This window comes from Pan troglodytes, chromosome 21 (assembly GCF_028858775.2).
Source record: "Pan troglodytes isolate AG18354 chromosome 21, NHGRI_mPanTro3-v2.0_pri, whole genome shotgun sequence".
Taxonomy (NCBI): Eukaryota; Metazoa; Chordata; class Mammalia; order Primates; family Hominidae; genus Pan; species Pan troglodytes.
The window spans coordinates 37,649,379-37,668,304 of record NC_072419.2 but is presented as its reverse complement, the minus strand read 5'-3'; the positions used below and the strand labels follow the sequence as shown (position 1 = coordinate 37,668,304).

The 18,926-nt window shown below is 43.2% G+C and overlaps 1 protein-coding gene across 1 annotated transcript; it reads right to left on the bottom strand.

Annotated features, from left to right (window-relative positions):
- Nucleotides 1–749: 749 nt before the first annotated feature.
- On the bottom strand, nucleotides 750–10,242 carry DEFB123 (defensin beta 123). The gene is made up of 2 exons (NM_001129768.1): nucleotides 10,185–10,242; nucleotides 750–895 (listed from the first exon to the last, which is right to left on the bottom strand). The coding sequence occupies exons 1-2, from the start codon at nucleotides 10,240–10,242 to the stop codon at nucleotides 750–752; spliced, it is 204 nt and encodes a 67-aa protein (NP_001123240.1).
- Nucleotides 10,243–18,926: the final 8,684 nt, after the last annotated feature.

The following is an 18,926-nucleotide window of genomic DNA, read 5'->3' as shown; positions in this document are numbered from 1 at the left end:
AGTAATGACTTATTAGATGATAATGAAGGTATAGAGATTGATTATTACAGTTAATAATATAACCAAAGATAGTTTGTAAGAGGACAGTAGAATTACTGAGAACAAATTGCATGAATCTCTGAAAATGAGCATACTTATACCTTGAGCCTTCTACCTTAAAAAATTCAACACAAGAGCACATAAGCACATCTTTCGTCAGCTGCCAGAACAATTATGTCATTATATGTCATGGAGATTCCAGAAAATTCCCCTATACACTTGTGAAAGAGAGAGCTTAAAAAAGTGAAAAATGTTGGGAGGCCGAGGCAGGCAGATCACAAGGTCAAGAGATCAAGACCATCCTGGCTAACACAGTGAAACCCCGTCTCTACTAAAAAAAAAAAAAAAAAAAAAAAAAAATTAGCTGGGCGTGGTGGCGGGCACCTGTAGTCCCAGCTACTTGGGAGGCTGAGGCAGGAGAATGGCATGAACCCGGGAGGCGGAGCTTGCAGTGAGCTGAGATTGCGCCACTGCACTCCAGCCTGGGCGACAGAGCAAGACTCCATCTCAAAAAAAAAAAAATTAAAAAATGTCTTATTATTATTGTGAAAACAGTTGTGACATCCCAAACCACCCAAAAGGCACTCCTGGGAGCTGCTGGGGTTCACTAACAGGCAAACGCAGGGATCAGCCAGAGGTGTTTATTGATAGAGTGTGGGAATCCACTGGGAGCTTCATCTGCATTTTCATGGCTTCAGGCTTCAAAGCACTTAAAATGGCCACCACCTTTCTTTTGGCTGGTACTTGGGCTTCACGCAGCACATTTTATTATTTATGCAGTAAACATAGACTCTTTCCTTCTTGGAGCATCTGTAACGGCATTTGCCATAAAGATTCCAGCATCTTTGGGTGCCACCTGACACAAAGCAGAAAGAAGGGAGACAGTGTCAGTCCTAACAAGTAGGCTCCGGATTTGAAAGGTCTGTAAAAGAATGGAAACAGATGAGATAGAAGGTCCCTTGTTTCCCTTGCCTTCGACTCTTTTCATCTATCACTGTTTTTCCTTTACTCTGTTTTTTTGCTCCCCACCTTTGACTGAGAGAGTGACCTTGGTACATCAGCTGAATAAAGCCTTTATGTGTGCGGATTGTCTTTTTTTTTATTTTTATTTTTTTTGAGATGAGTCTTGCTCTGTCACCTAGGCTGGAGTACAGTGGAATGATTCTGGCTCACTGCAAACCTCCTCCTCCCAGTTCAAGGGACTCTCCCACCTGAGTTTCCCCGAGGAGCTAGGACAACAGACATGTGCCACTATGCCTGGCCCACCCTGTAGTCTTTAAGTGCCTTTCTGTGCATGTGCAAGAGGAAACTACCAAAGGCCTGAGGGGGAGAAAAATACCAAACACCAAAAAGAAGTAAGCAGAACAATTCCCAGTGATTGCACAGGTCTGGGAATAGATTGTGTTTCCACCTGCCTGAGTGGAAAGACTCTGTAAAATCTGCAGCATTTAGTACTCAGAAGGCTATTGCCTTAGTAGTGGGGGCTAAATTAACCCTAGACTAAAGAATACCCTGTACCCATCCTAACAAAGCTTAAACGTCAGTCTTGAAAATATTCATCTGATTCCCACTAACTTAGCTGCATGCCAGAAAAATATCTAACACTCTTTAAAGGAGTGTAACAAAATACAGAAACTGAAAGTGTAAAAATATTTTTCAGGCATACAAAAAAAAAAGCAAGAAAATATGACCCATAACCAGGAGAAAAACAAATCAACCAACACAGAAATGACAATGATGATGAAACTAGCAGACAAGGATGATAAAACAGCTATGATAAATATGCTCCAAGTAGTAAAAAAGGTGGAGGAAGCCATGAGCATGATGAGAAGAAATAAAGATGTAAAAAATATTCATGGCCGGGCACGATGGGTCAAGCCTATGATCCCAGCACTTTGGGAGGCCAAGGTGGGTGGATCACCTGAGGTCAGGAGTTCGAGACCAGCCTGACCAACGTGGAGAAACCCCATCTCTACTAAAAATACAAAAAAAAAAAAAAAAAAAAAAATTAGCTGGGCGTGGTGGCACATGCCTGTAATCCCAGCTACTCAGGAGACTGAGGCAGGAGAATCGCTTGAACCTGGGAGGTGGAGGTTGCAGTGAGCTGAGATCGTGCCATTGCACTTCAGCCTAGGCAACAAGAGTGAAACTCTGTCTCACAGAAAAAAAAAAAAAAATATATATATATATATGTATATATTCACATGGAATAGTTGAGATGAAACATTAAATATTAAATGAAAAACATACTAAGTGAGATTAATAGTAGGTTAGACTGAAGAAGAAAAGATAAATGAACTTGAAGACATAGCAACAGAAATCATCCAAAATGAAACATGGAGAGAAAAAAGATGGGGGGGAAAAAGAGCAGAGTGTCAGTGACCAATGGTCACCAATAACAAGTAGTCTAACATGCATATAATTGGAATACTAAAAGGAGAGGAGAGGGGAGGGGCAGGAAAAGTATTTGAAGTAATAATGGCTGAAAAATTTCAAGTTTGATGAAAACTCTAAGCCCATAGAACCATGACCCTCGGTGAACTACAAGCTGAATAAAACCAAAAGAGAAGCATGCAAGGGCACATAATAATCAAATTGCAAAATCAAGTGAAAGGAAAAAAATCTTTAAAAAGCCAGAAGAAAAGACACGTTATGTACATAGGAGAAAAGGTAAAAATCCTGGAAGAGGCTGGGTGTGGTGGCTCACACTTGAAATCCCAGCACTTTGGGAGGCTGAGATGGGAGGATTGCTTGAGCCCAAGAGTTTGAGACCAGCCTAGGTGAGACCCTGTCTCTCCAAAAAAATAAAAAAATTAGGCTGGACGTGGTGGCTTACGCCTGTAATCCCAGCACTTTGGGAGGCCAAGGCGGGCGGATCATGAGGTCAGGAGATCGAGACCATCCTGGCTAACACAGTGAAACCCCATCTCTACTAAAAACACAAAAAATTAGCCGGGCATGGTGGCAGGTGCCTGTAATCCCAGCTACTTGGTAGGCTGAGGCAGGACAATGGCGTGAACCTGGGAGGCAGAGCTTGCAGTGAGCCGAGATAGCGCCACTGCACTCCAGCCTGGGCGACAGAGCGGGACTCCGTCTCAAAAAAAAAAAAAAAAAAAAAAAAAATTAGCCGGGTGTGTTGGTGTGCACCTGTAGTCCCAGCTACTAGGGAGGCTGAGGTGGGAGGATCGCTTGAGCCTGGGAGGTCGAGGCTGCAGTGAGCTGTGGTCACGCCGCTGCACTCTACCCTAAGTGACAGTGAAACCGTCTCAAAGAAAGGAAAAAAAAAAAAAAAAAACCAACCCAGAAGACTTATTGTCAGAAACTGCGCACTAGAAGATGGTAGAGAGAGATCTTTAAAGTAATAAAAGGAAAAAAGCCCAGAATTCTTTACAGAGGAAAAATATTCTAAAAGTGGAGAAATAAAGACTTTTTCATGTATTTGAAAACGGAGAACATTGATCACTGAAAGCTTTCACTACAAGAAATGCTAAAGGAAGTTATTCAGGCAGAAGAAAATGGTACCAGAGGGAAATCTGGATGTCTACATAAAGGAGTAAAGAGAATCAGAACTGATAACTATGGGTAAATGTAAACAACTTTTGTTCTCAATTAAACATTTATTTTTATTTTTATTATTATTATTTTTTGAGATGGAGTCTTGCTCTGTTGCCCAGGCTGGAGTGCAATGGCGCAATCTCAGCTCACCGCAACTTCCACCACCCGGGTTCAAGCGATTCTCCTGTCTCAGCCTCCCGAGTAGCTGGAATTACAGGCATGCGCCACCACGCCTGGCTAATTTTGTATTTTTAGTAGAGACGGGGTTTCTCCATGTTGGTCAGGCTGGTCTCAAACTCCTGACCTCAGGTGATCCACCCGCCTCGGCCTCCCAAAGTGCTGGGATTACAGGTGTGAGCCACCGCGCCGGGCCTATTTTTGTTTTTGTTTTGTTTTGTTTTTTTTTTTGAGATGGAGTCTCACTCTGTCGCCCAGGCTGGAGCACAGTGGCGTGATCTCGGCTCACTGCAGACTCTGCCTCCCGAGACATTTCTTTAAAAGATAATTGTTTAAAGTAAAATAACAGCATTGTACTGCGGAGTTCATAGCATACACAGAAGAGAAATGTATGACAATAGCATAAAGGCTGGGAGAGGTGAAATGGAAGTACGGTATACTGTTTTAAGGTTCTTACACAATGTGCGAATTGGCATGTTTTTATTTGAGGTGAGACTGGGGTGAAGCTGTCTGCTGTAAAACTTAGAACTAATTCAAGACCTGGTGCAGGAACTGCACAAGACCGGCCTAGAATATCTCGTCACTCCAGATAGCCAGTGTGAGCCTGTGAAACTGCGTTTGTTAATTAACAAAAGAACAAAGTGCTGAGAAACCCTCTTTTCTCTAATCACAACTATCGGAAACTTTGTATTTGAAATCATATCAGCAAGAAGGAAAGGTTATATTCTTCCCCCAGGAACTGAGCCTTTCAGTACAGAAAAGCAGCCTTCATTTCAAAGCCAGGTGCTGGTGTCAGATAAGGGGTTTTGGAAAACAAAATTCCACAACTCTCCTCATTTTGTACTTTCCATGGAAACAGGATCCTGAATCCGTTTCTCAGCCTAGGCCTGATGTTAATTCCTTTACACTTTGCCCTGTGGCCCTGCCTTGCTTTGAAGTCTATCAGACCCTGCTTCATTTACATTATACTTGAATCTGCCCTTTTCTGTCATCCTACAGTACCCTATTTGTTTCTTCGTTTGGTGACTCCTCCTGCGCCCCCAACCACCCACAGGTCCTTTGGTGTGCAGTTTCCTTTGCTGTGGTAAGTTAATAGATCTGACCGTCAGACTGCTAGTGTGTCCTTGTGGTCTTTATAAGATGGACTTGATCACAAGTAAGCTATCAAAGGTTACCAGGGATATGTAAAATAAGGCTCAAGGGTCATATTAAAGAAGCTCCACCTAGCCACGGATGGGACAATTTCAGTTTCCGTAAGCATAAAGATCGTAATGAATGCAAATTCATTAAATATAGTTAAATCCATGCATTTTTAATGATATAAAAATTATTTCGTCGGCCGGGTGCGGTGGCCCATGCCTGTAATCCCAGCACTTTGGGAGGCCGAGGTGGGTGGATCACCTGAGGTCAGGAGTTTAAGACCAGCCTGACCAATATGGTGAAACCCCCGTCTTTACTAAAATTACAAAAATTAGGCAGGCGTGGTGGCGTGCACCTGTAATCCCAGCTACTTGGGAGGCTGAGGCAGGAGAATTGTTTGAACCTGGGAGGCGGAGGTTGCAGTGAGTCAAGATCACGCCACTGCACTCCAGATTGGGCGACAGAGTTAGACTCCATCCAAACTAAAGAACAAAAAAAATTATTTGATCACAATTTGGGGAGATAGGACAATAGATCATTATCTTGCAGATTCATAAATAAAGAAAAATCATCAAGCCTGTATTCTGTCTTTCCTATATGCACTGTACTGCTAAGAAATCAAATAGTAGACAATGAGGAGTATCTTTTTCATATGACTGTTCCAGCTAAATAAAGAATATCACTTAACAGAATATTATCATTTTGAAATGGCCAAAAAATTAATGGATCTAGGCTTTGAGCATCATTGATTCCTATTGTCCTAAAAGACAGACAACCAGATATTATGTGCCTCCTAATGAAAGAACATATCACCACTGAAAGTTCTGCCAAAATGGGAGAACTTGAGCCTGATCAAACCTCTGGATACAGGTGCTGATTTGCAGGAAATGCAGAGGTCAGAGGAACACATTGAATTTTACCTTGAGTATGCAATCAGCAAAATTTATATTGTGGAAAGTTATAGATCAAATGACTTATGTTTTTTCAACAGATAACTTGTAAAGATAAGAAAGGGATGAAGATGGAACCAGTAAATTAAAAAATTCAAGGAATCTAAAGAGATATCAGATTTTAACAGTATAAATAGGGTGTCTAGGGATGCACCCCTAGCAATGAGACTGTAAAGGAATGCAAAGAACTGATTGCTATAAAAGTCAGGAGAGTGCTTAATTTGGGGGATGAAGACAATTGTGATGGATGGAATAGGTGGAGACGTTTTCGGAGTGACTGTCAATGCTCTGTCCATTGACCTGAGTGGTGGTTACAAAGATGTGCACTTATAACTTCCATTAAGCTGCACACTTGTATTATGTGGTGTGCAGCATCTGTGATTCTGTGTTTTAGTTTACAAAAAGATAAGGAAAAAGCCACCATTTAACAACAAAATCTCAATTTTTAAGAGTGTCAAGAGGAACTATTGGTGAGTGAAAGGAATGACACTCATACACTTTTTTAGCATCTGTGGAGCCTACTGAGCAATAACTTACACATTTTAAAACTATACACAGTCTTTAACTAGCAATTCCTTTCCAGATGTCTACACCAGGGAAATACTCACATGTATAGACTGAGAGGCCTATACACTGGAGATAAAACTATAAATGAGTGAGACACCTACCCTCAGAGAACTTCCAGTCTAATGAGGGGAGAAAGAGCCATTAAAAAATAGATACCCAGATATTTGATTAACTAGAGTATGATGAAAATGATAAAGAACGAACTCAGGGTGCTGTGAGGATGTATAATGGAAGGGCAGGTGTCCCACCTAAATCTCATCTCTGCTGGGTTTCTGGGCTTTACATATGTCTCCTGAATTCCCACAATTAACCTAACGGTGAGTATGACAATATTTTGAAAATATTAAAGTGATGCATATTTCAATCCTCTTTAATCATAAAATCCATTGGTTGTCAAAAAGCAGAATTGGGCAGAGTTTCTGGGTTTTGGGGGAATGGTGAACAACAGAACAGCAAACTCATTGCTCAGCTTAAATGAGATAAGGGTTGTGCATGGAAAGACCATTTTAAGGACCAACATTTGTTAAGGAAGTTCAGGGATTTCCAAATTTCAAAGAGCTCCTTTATACATTATTAGATGAACCTGGGGGGTTCAGACAATACCACTTCATCATAAGCTATAGGAGGCTAAGGCTGAGGGTCCGGCTAAAGTAGCTTCCATTTAACCTCTGTCACCACTACCATACCCAACAGGAAGTAGAGGGGAAATACTCTGCCCATAATTTCCGGGGAAGCTGGAAGTTTAAATCCAGCTCCCGCAGCAGCAGCAGTGGGCCTGAGAGCCCTGCTAGAACCCATGCCTCATTCTGCCAGCCTGATGGTGGACCCACCAACAAGCTAGGGACAAAGGCCTTTCGTGTGTCTCCTGCTAGCAGTCTACTGGTTGACCTGAACACTCAGGAAGTAGAGATAATTAATGTGAGAAAGGTAGGGGCAAGAGAGTCTCTTGCTATGAATACCCAGATTGGTTGAAAGAAATTGCCAACGCAGAAGACACTTACTCTCTGCCTCTTAGAGCATAGCTCAGGGAAACTGGTAGCTCTTCAGAGAAATTCTTATCTTTAGCATGGATATAGCACTGCATGGTGCTACCTGAAGGGGGATTAGAAATGGCTAAGGGAAGTGGCTGAGCATCACTGTCAGCTCTCTGTTGAATAAAATAGACCCAGAAGGTCCCCAGGTTCCCTTGTCTCTGGCTGAGATAGGAAAACCAGTGAGGGACCTGCCAAGAGTACACCCCTAGTGCAGAAGGCAGTAAGGGAGGGTGTGAACAGCCTTAACTTGGGGACCAGATGGAAGATCTGGCTGAGATGAAGGGTCGAGTCAGCGGGGACCCCAAAAGGGCTGAGAGATTTCATCAGTCATGAAATCCAGTAGTAAGTGCTAGCAGGACGCTACTGACCACATCCAATGAGGGTCGTGATCCCAGAAGTCAGTAAGGGTCCAGCACAGGACCTGACCCCACCTCCTTATGTTCCTATCCCAGGACCCTTGCACTTGCTGTTTTCCCCAGCTTGAATTTCCTTCCCTCCATATCCACATGCTCACACCGGTTGTTCCCTCAGGTCGCAGTGAGACATTCCATGAACAACCCCTTAAAAATGGCAAAGACCGGGCATGGTGGCTCAAGCCTGTAATCCCAGCACTTTGGGAGGCTGAGGCAAGCAGATTGCTTGAGGTCAGGGATTCAAGACCAGCCTGGGCAACATGGCCAAACCGTATCTCTACTAAAAATACAAAAATTTGCCAGGCGTGGTTGCAGGCGCCTGTAATCCCAGTTACTTAGGAGGCTGAGGCATGAAAACTGCTTGAATCCGGGAGGTGGAGGTTGCAGCGAGCTAAGATCATGCCTCTACACTCCAGCACTCCAGCCTGGGTGACAGAGCAAGACCCTGTCTCCAAAAAAAAAAAAAAAAGCAAATGACCTTCCCCTTCCCCTGGTGTTCACTATTTCCTTTCCTGCCTATTCTGCTCACTGTACTCATTATCTGACATACCATATGTTTCATTTATTTTTCAAATTCTTTGGGTCCTCCAGTAGAAGGTAAGCTCCAAGAGGACAGAGGTTTTGCTTATCTTGTTTTGTTCCCAGTTCTACCTCTAGCACCCATCACAGTGCTTGCAACAAGAAATCCATTCAACTGTATTTACTGAATGAAGCAATTAATTATTTGATGACATATCAAGTTACTTTTCCCTGTAACCAGATACTATCCCAGGAAAGAGAAAGGGTGATGGAAGAAAGAGACATGCTGAAAGACTCAACACTTATTCAAAAGAGATTGAATTAGCTTAGAAATCATTTTAAAACAGAAAAGACGAATAATTAACTGCTGAGTTCAGGCCCAGCCCCTATGTGCCTTGTCACCCTGGGTTGTAAGTGCTATTTAACTGTCTCCCCTAGTTTGCTCCCCTGGTGCCATGTCATTTATCTCTGTAGTCCTGCTCCTCCCACCACTAACTCCCACAGTCAGGATGGAAGTTCCTGGGAAAGTTTGGTGAGTTAGAGAAAATAGAGAAGCCATATTTCTTTTGCAGACCAAAATTTCAGTGTGTTCAATGTTGTTCCCTCAACCTGATATTATTACACACTTGATGTTATTGCAGTTTGAGAAATGAGGAAATTGATACTCTGAGCAGCTGAGCTTCTTGTTGGGGCTCACAGAGTCAGAAAATGATGGGGCAGGTTTTAACCTGGGGTCTGGGCTTTCCTCCCTACTCCAGGTCAGTGGTGTTTTAGGGCCTCAGGAAGACACAAGGACGGAGGTCAGCTTGTTTAGGAAATTCACACGTTTCTGACTCTGTAGAAAGGTTAGCCGACAGCCTTAGGGTGGGTGGAAACTTCTGCCAGATGAGCAGGAAGGGATAGGTGGCTCATGCTGGAATTGGTGGGTGGTAGGTCTGACCAGGGTCTTTCTCTGTTTAAACCTTCCCATGGGTCCCTCACCTGGCATTTGAGGCCCACTGAGACCTGGAGCTTGAATGCTTCCTCAGCTTTACCCCCACCTCTCTCCTAACCCACCCCTCCATGTTATGCAGGTCCCCGACACTCCCATGCTCTCTCCCGCATCCAACCTTTGCATAGGCTGACCTCTCTGCCTGGGACACCCTTCTGCTTTCCCCTCTCCTTCCTTTTCTATTTTCGACTCACTTTTTAGGACTCAGGATATCCCTCCAGGAGGACTCTCCTTTCCCTCAGCCTGGGCTGGACCATGTGTACCCAGCCCCCTGGTTTCCCACTGCCACAGCCGTGTCACCCTGGGTTATAAATGCTATTTAACTGTCTCCTCCAGTTAGTTCCCCTGGCACCATGTCATTTATCTCCGTGGTCCTAGCTTCCAGCGCAGAGTCTGGCACAGAGACAGCTAAGTACAAATGAGCTTTCTCTCCCATTAAGGTAGCTGTGATCTTCACAAAGCTTCGTTCATTCTGGGGACTATTTTGCAAAAGGGCCATACCTGCCTCTCCTCTTTCCTGCTTCTCTTGCTCACCCCTCCCACTCCTCCTCACACACTAGGCCACCCCCACATGCTCCCTGGAGCTGGGCAGGAAGAGGAGGGATGGAGCCGCTGAGAGAGCAGCTCTGGATGTTGTAGTTGTCATCTATCAGCTGGCACCTGCTGCTGGTGAGGCGCCTCCTGCCTCCTATACGTGGTGCTAGATGACAACCTGCAGCCCATCCTTCTAGCCCTTGGGATTCCCTGACCAGGCCTTAGTCTCTAAGCCCTGCCCCTTCCTTAAGGAGGTTCAGGTTACCTGGAGTCAGCTGGGATAAGAGCAGCAGCACAGTCAAAGTCAGCAAAAGGAGCTTCATGGCTAAGGCAGCCCAAAGTGAAGCTGCAAGTCCGATGCCACGGCTGAGCTAATGGGAGAAGGAGAGTGCCTGGCCTGTGGCTCGCACTCCCTCAGCTGCCCACGGGTACAGCCCTCACACTCTGACTGGACACACCTCCCTTTGTCATTTAGGTTAGCAGGGACAGGTCAGCCAACAAGGTCCAGGGCCCAAGACTTAATATACTACCTGTCCTTCCACCCAGCTCCAAACTGCCTGAACCCAGTGACCAGCAGGAGGCGCCACAAACACCGGCTCCAGAAGGTCAGGGAAGACGGCAGAGTTTTGAAGAATAAATACAAAGCAACAGGTAGATGAGCTGAAATGGGGTTCCAGCTGGAGGAATATCTGTACAAAGGCTCATGTTGGTGTTGAAAATGAGAAATATGACATAACCAGAGCAAAAACTGAGAGGAAAACGGCAGAAAGAGATGAAGCTCCGAGCACCAGCCTGTCTGTCACAGCCCCCTGCTGGGTTCTAACATGCGGTGGCCCTCCCCCTAGGGTCATCCTTCCCCTTCCTCAGAGATCTGAGAACCAACCACTCAGAATCCTTCTTCTGAACTCGGGTTTTGAAAACTCATTCTTGGCCGGGCACGGTGGCTCACGCCTGTAATCCCAGCAGTTTGGGAGGCCAAGGTGGGTGGATCACTTGAGGTCAGGAGTTCGAGACCAGCCTGGCCAACATGGTGAAACCCCATCTCTACTAAAAATACAAAAATTAGCCAGGTGTGGTGGTGCATGCCTATAATCCCAGCTACTTGGGAGGCTGAGGCAAGATAATCGCTTGAACCTGGGGAGGCTGTGGTGAGCCGAGATCGCGCCACTGCACTCCCGACTGGGCGACAGAGCAAGACTCTGTCTCAGAAAAGAAAAGAAAAGGCATCTCTTTCCTTTAGTTCCCTCAGCCCTCGGGTGGTAGCTGCATCCTGTAGTTACTGTTTCTCTGACTGGACCCTGCTTGAAACAGATGTCAAGGGTATAATAGCATACAGAGGGATTACAAGGGAAAAACAACAACAACAACAGTGAAAGCCATTTCTGTAGGGGCAGAAAACAGTCAGTGGGGTTGAAAACTGAAAGGTAAGTGAAACAGTGAGGTCAGCAAGTGTAAATAATTCTTTCTAAAACCCTTACAATGAAGAGAAGAAGAGACACTGGCTAGGAAGGGACTCAGTGGAAAGCCTAGAAGTCCACCTTTCCTGTGCTGTTCATTTTTGGTAAGGAGGCTCATTTCATTTCTTTTTTTTTCTTAATTTTAAAAACTATTTTTTATCTTTTTGTTTTTGTTGTTGTTTTGGATACAGGGTCTTGCTCTGTTGCCCAGGCCTGGAGAAATAATGTATCTGTTGGATTCTTTTCTCCCTAAAAGAAGAGATTTTCCCTCTGCCTGAAATGCCAGGATATATGGAAGATTTTTGTATTGAGAGTGACAGCAGAGTTGAAAATATTGGGTAACTAGTCCTGACACTGCTACTAGCTTTCTATGTGACCTTGGAAGAATTACTTTTTTTTTCTTTCTGGGTCTCAATCTCTTCAATTAAGGATTTGGGGCAGATGTGCAGTAGGGATCAATATATCCATCATATTATATGGTTCTCTATATAAAAGACACAGAAAGTAAAAGAATGCAGCAATCCAGGTTTTCAACACCAAAACAGGGCAAGGTAATTGGGTTTTCAGATAAGGATTCTCTAGGCTGCCCTTATCAGCCCCCAAGTCTCTGAACCACTTATATCACAGGTCTTTTCTCTTGACCCCAACTCCCAAGTACACTGTGTGGGTCTTGCAAAATCATTGTCCATCTCTGGGCCTGCTCCTTGCATAGTCAGTGTAGCAATTTTGCTCTTGTTTTGAAGCCTTTGTAGTCCTCCTGAGGACTCTGGAGTAGCTGTGTATCCACAATGGGCAGGGGATAAGGGAGATGTCAAGGGAGCAGAGGGAGACTTATATGTGCACCTCCAGGCACACCTCAGACATCAGACACCAGGCACACCTCAGACATCATGGCCTGTTCATGGTGAGTCAGAAGGGCCTACTTCTCAACCTCACCAGGAATCAAGGACAAACAAATTCAGATGACAGTGAGGTATCATTTCTCCAATCAAATTGCCAAGAAAAAAAAAATATATATATATATATATAGAGAGAGTTGGAATCTTGCTCTGTTGCCCAGGCTAGAGTGCAGTGGTGCGATCCTGGTTTACTGCAACCTTTGCCTCCCGGGTTCAAGCAATTCTTGTCCCTCAGCCTCCTGAGTAGCTGGGACTACAGGCACGCACACCACCATGCCCGGCTAATTTTTGTATTTTTAGGCCAGGTGTAGTGGCTCATGCCTTTAATCCCAGCACTTTGGGAGGCCGAGGCAGTCAGATCACTTGAGGTCAGGAGTTTGAGACCAGCCTGGCAGATATGGTGAAACTCCATCTCTACTAAAAAAAAAAAAAATTAGCCAGGCCTGGTGGCATGTGCCTGTAATCCCAGCTACTCAGGAGGCCGAGGCAGGAGAATTGCTTGAACTCGGGAGGTGGAGGTTACAGTGAGCCAAGATCGCACCACTGCACTCCAGCCTGGGAGACAGAACGAAACTCCATCTCAAAAAAAAAAAAAAAGAAAAAAAGTAATTTTCGTGTTTTTAGTAGAGACAGGGTTTCACCACGTTGGCCATGCTGGTCTCGAACTCCTGATGTCAAGTGATCCGCCTGCCTAAGCCTCTCAAAGTGTTGGGATTACAGGTGTGAGCCACCACACTAGCCAAGAGTATTATTTTATTGATGATCCTAGACTTTTCTAGGATGCAGGGAAAGAACGATAGCTTGATCATGGAAATCCAAATCCAAATCCAGACTTTTTGGAAGTTGTTTGTCAATATCAAATCCTTAAAACATGCAGGCCCTGCAATCCAGAAACTTCACTTCTAAGGCTTTGTAATGGACCTTTGCATGCTCAGCAGTGATTTCCTTTTCTTCTAGTGACAGCCCCTTAATTTTCCTTTGGGGAGCCAAATCGCCTTCACTCTTAGCTCAAGATATTCAGGTAGGGTTCCCATCTTGCTTTTAGATTTTGCATTCTCTACTGAGCTGCTAGACTTACCTTTTATTTTTTATTATTTATTTAATTATTATTATTATTTTTTGAGACAGAGTCTCGCTCTGTTGCCCAGGCTGGAGTGCAGTGGTGCGATCTTGGCTCACTGCAACCTCTGCTTCCCAGGTTCAAGCAATTCTCGTGCCTCAGCCTCCTGAGTAGCTGGGACTACAGGCACACACCACCATGCCAGCTAATTTTTTTTGTATTTTTAGTAGAGACAGGGTTTGGCCATGTTGGCCAGGCTGGTCTCAAACCCTAGGCCTCAAGTGATCCTCCTGCCTTGGCCTCCCGAAGTGCTGGGAGCCCCCGTGTGAGCCACAGGCATAAGCCACCGCACCTTTTAAAAATATGAATTTTTAAAGACTTACCTTTTAAAAATATGAATTTTTAAAGACTTACCTTTTAAAAATATGAATTTTTAAAGACTTACCTTTTAAAAATATGAATTAGATGTTGATTTATCTGATGGCTATCTTTGCACTAGGATACATTCCTACTCTTTCTGCTGGTCTACACGATCTGGTTGCTGCATACTTCTCTGACCTAATCTCATAGCAATTGCTCCTCTCCCACTACTCTTCAGCCACACTGGCTCTCCTTCTTTCCTTTAAATGCACGAATCGTGTTCCTACTTCAGGACATTTGTGCTTGCTATTTCCTTTACGTGCAATATTCTTCCTGATTTTCTTGTGACTGGTTCCTTCCTCCCACTCATGTTTTAGCTCAAATAGGAAACTCCTGGGAGAGTTTTTCCTAACCACTAATTCTGATGTCACAAATTGTCACTCCATATTGACTTTACAGAGCCCCTATTAGATGCTGGTTCTGAAGAATAAACTTTGAAGTCAAGACAGACTTGGGTTAAGTGCTTGTTCTTCCATTTGTGAACTTTCTGACATTGTATAAATTGCTTAACCTCTGTGGACTTAAAGTTTTCATCAGTAAAAAGAGATCTTAAAGTTACCTATTTCACTGAATTATCACAGGGAATAATGTATGTAAAAGGCTTAGGACAATACATGAATTGTTTATGATTAATAAACTATAACATCATAATAATCATTTAATAAATCTGACATGTAGAAATAGTACAGAAAGCATTATCTTATGACAATACCTGAGAGTTCACCTGAGAAGACTTGAATGTTTAGGGTGGTGGGATCTGGAAGCTTTTTCACTCATGTGTGGCACCTGAAGGCTGGGTTTATCTGGGGCTGTCAACCAAAGCACCCACATGATCCTTCCATGTGGCTTGGGCTTCATGCAGAGTAGCAGGACTTCTTACATGGGATCTCAGGGTCCAAGAGTGAGGGTTACAGCAAACAAACAGGAGATTGTATGACCCTTTTAGATCAAGCCTTGAAAGCATCACTTCTGCTGAACTCGATTGGTCAAAGTAGTCACAAGCATGCCTGGATTCAAGGAGAGGGAAATTTCTTCCCTTGATGGAGGCATATCAAATAATTGTCAATTATGGCTTTTTTTTTTTTAAAAATAGACTCTCCCTCTGTCTCTCAGGCTGGAGTACAGTGGCATAATCTCGGCTCACTGCAACCTCTGCCTCCCAGATTCAAGCAATTCTCCTGCCTCAGCTTCCCCAGTAGCTGGGATTACAGGCATGCATCACTATGCCCAGCAATTTTTGTATTTTTAGTAGAGACGGGGTTTCACCATGTTTGCCGGGCTGGTCTCGAACTCCTGACCTCAGGTGATCCTTCTGCCTCGGCCTCCCAAAGTGCTGGTATTACAGGCGTGAGCCACCACATCCGGCCATTTTCAGTTATGTTTTAAAACCACCTCAGACATGTTAGACATTCAAATGGAGGTATCATGTTAGATATGTTAAGAGTCAGAACAACTTGGAGAGGAGCTTCAGGCTATCAATATAAATTTTGGAGTTTTCAGGGTATAGAGGTATTTAGAACCATATGGCTGGGTAAGATCCAGTAGGTGTGGCCATGCAAGTCAGTTCTAACAGCGGGATGTGAACTGGAGTGATGTGTATGGCTTCCTGGTCATATTCTTACAAAAGGTACCTGCTTGCCCTACATTTCTTTTTCCTTTCCCATTGTTTTGGGGAATCAAGAAAACTGGAGTAGCCACTTATTAAAAAAAGGGATGAAAGTTATCTGTGGAGAATGATAAGCTGCCTCATTATCCCTGGGCTACTTACCTCTGAACCATCATGCAAGAAGAAAATATACTTTCTTCTTATTTAAGTCATTGTATTTTGATTTTTTAAAAATTATAGCAACTTAACTCATACACTACTTGGTTTTTATAACATTAAGTGATGCAACAAGCAGAAAAGAAAGCTAAATTGGGGAACCTTTAGAGGAGAACCCTCTGTGTAAATCTTGGACTTCAAAGGGCTATGACATCAGTGTGAAGGTGAATTAGAAATAAGAATACATGCCCCATTGAGAGAATCATAGAGAAAATGGCCTGTCTTGAGTCTTAACACTGAATAGAGATGGGGGAAGCACTTGTAAATATAATTAAACCCTCACATGGGCTTGCAGACAAAATTCGCATACCTAGATGATACCCAAATCCTTTTTTTTTGAGACGGAGTGTCACTCTGTTGCCCAGTCTGGAGTGCAGTGGTGCCATCTCGGCTCACTGAAACCTCTGCCTCCTGGGTTCAAGTGATTCTCCTGCCTCAGCCCGAGTAGCTGTGATTATAGGCATGCGCCACGATGCCTAGCTAATTTTTGTATTTTCAGTAGAGACGGGGTTTCGCCATGTTGGCCAGGCTGGTGTCGAACTTCTGACCTCCTCAGGTGATCTGCCTGCCTCAGCCTTGCAAAGTGCTAGGGTTACAGGCGTGAGTCACCGTGCCTTCTCTCTTTTTTTTTTTTTGAATGCTGTTACTATTTATTGACATCAAAACAAAACAAGCTGAGACTAAAAGTTGCTATTTATTTATTTATTTATTTATTTATTTATTTAGACAGGAGTTTCGTTCTTGTTGCCCAGGCTGGAATGCAATGGTGCCATCTCGGCTCACTGCAACCTCCACCTCCCAGGTTCAAGCGATTCTCCTGCCTCAGTCTCCTGAGTAGCTGGGATTACAGGCATGTGCCACCACACCCAGCTAATTTTGTATTTTTAGTAGAGACAGAGTTTCTCCATATTGGTCAGGCTGGTCTCGAACTCCCGACCTCAGGTGATCCTCCTGCCTCGGCCTCCCAAAGTGCTGGGATTACAGGCATGAGCCACCACTCCCAGCCCTAAAAATTGCTATTTAACAGGAACAGACAGACATTGGTGCAGTTTCCTTCCTGGAGAAGAGATGCACTCAGGTCATGAGATCTAAGATCAAACATACACTGGATTGTCAAGAGTCAAACAAGGCCTACATTTTACCTCTTAATAGAAAAAATGTTGAAGACAAAATGAGATGTTTAAAATATTCTTTATGCTAAGCTCATGTAAGCAAACACAAAACTAAAACTAATCCTAAAACTTTAAGACACTGGATACAGAAGTAATGTGACTATTTAAATTTTTGCATCAATGAAAGTTTGTTCTACCCTTCACTGTACTTGTACTAAAAGGACATGCTTGTTGCTTCTACACTACACAAAGTCAACAGTTATCAACAATGCAATAGAACTAGATCAGAACAAGACTTAAAAACGACTCTGTTCCACCCAAATTAAGAAAATTCAATTCAGGATGAACAACAGCTTTTGATTTTAGAACCAGCTCTTATTTTCCTCTCATCTGAGGCTCAACTGGGGAAGGATATGTTTCTTTTTTTTTTTTTTTCTTTCCTTTTTTTTGAGATGGAGTCTCACTCTTCGCCCAGGCTGGAGTGCAGTGGCAAGATCTCCGCTCACTGAAAGCTCCGCCTCCCAGGTTCACGCCATTCTCCTGCCTCAGCCTCCCGAGTAGCTGGACTACAGGCCCCCGCCACCATGCCTGGCTGATTTTTTGTATTTTTAGTAGAGACTGGGTTTCATTGTGTTAGCCAGGATGGTCTCGATCTCCTGACCTCATGATCCGCCCGCCTTGGCCTCCCAAAGTGCTAGGATGACAGGCATGAGCCACTGCGCCCGGCCGGGGAAGGATATGTTTCTATGCTCATGTGGTTGTTGGCAGCCTGCAAGTCATTATAGGTTGTAAGACCCAGGGTCTCAGTTTTTTGCCAGATGTTTGTGGGAGTGTCCTTAGTTTCTTGTCATGTGTGCCTCCCTAACGTGGTCACTTGCTTCATCAAAGTCAGCAAGGGAGAGGGACTTCTAGCAAGATAGATTATAATCTTATGCAATGTAATCCAGACATTACATTCCATCACCTTTGCCACCTGTATTCTGTTGGTTAACAGCAAGTCACAGATCCTACCTACACTCAAGGGAAGGAGATCTCAAATGCATGAGTAACAGGAGGCAGGGATAAGGGGAAAGACTCCTAGAGTCTCTCCATCACAGTCAAGAAATCATTTTAGAAAGTGATAAACAGGTTAGAGTAGGATAAAATAGACAAGAAGACATTGCTTTCTGTAAAAGCAACTCATGTCTCATAGAACTTTTGGTTCAATCAATCAATAATTGAATTCAATGATAATAATTCAATATATGTATATCATATATTATGATTTCTATGTCATTACATATACCATAATATATATATCTTGATCACTATGTAAAAGATATTGTGTCATGGTCAAAAAGATTTTGAAAAACATACCATTAGCTATATAAATAGAAGGCGTAACTTTTAAAATAGCAGAAGGGAAAAGTGGAATGAGAAAAACAATTCAAATATGAGATCAAGAAAGGAGAAAAAAAGAAACACAAAAACATGACTTTTCCTGCCTCCTGTCTTCCTGTCTTATAGTCTGAAATTTCTTTCAAGGCAATAAGGTGGGGCAATCACAGAGCCCACATTGTTTATTTATCATATCTCAAGAAACACTGTCCTCCATTCCTCAATGTCTAATGTTTTAGAAAGTATCGATTTATATTTTCTGCCTGATTGTTTAGTTGTTTCAGGTGGGAAGATCAATATAGTCCCTGTCACTCCATCTTGGTCAAGAGTGAAAGTCCCAGTCCCAGATAGTTTACCCACAAGTTCTACCAAACATTTGTGGGACAAATAATAAATAATAATAACAAAAATTTCACTTCACACAAATTTTTCCAGAGAAGATGAAAAGGAGTATTTCCCCTAAGAAAAATCATGTTTGCTCTCCCAGTTCTTCCAGTGGTTTGAGACACTGGCATACACTTTTTGCCGGATGTGCTTTTCTCCAATATCAGTGCTCAAGACACAGTGAAGCAAATTAAAAAAAAAAAAAAAAATCCCTGAATGGTGATTAGAGACATCACCACTAAAAAACTACGTTTATAAGCTAGGATTTGTTGTATGCAAATATTTTCTGCCTCTTCTTTTGTTCTGTTTAAAACAATAAAATGCATTTGTATAAATAATGCTTTAAAAAAAAGAAAAGAAAAGGAGTATTTCCCCATTCATTTTATGAGACCAGCATAACTTGACTGTAAAACCTGAAGAGTACAGAATTAGGAAAGCCAATCTCACTTAGAAACATAGATGTGGAAATCTTAGAT

Bases quoted from the DNA above. Each gene is read 5' to 3' on its own strand.
- DEFB123 (NM_001129768.1), bottom strand. From the start codon at position 10,242: ATGAAGCTCCTTTTGCTGACTTTGACTGTGCTGCTGCTCTTATCCCAG. The intron at 896-10,184 runs GTAACCTGAACC...GCTTTGTGTCAG, and splicing joins CTTATCCCAGCTGACTCCAG to GTGGCACCCAAAGATGCTGG.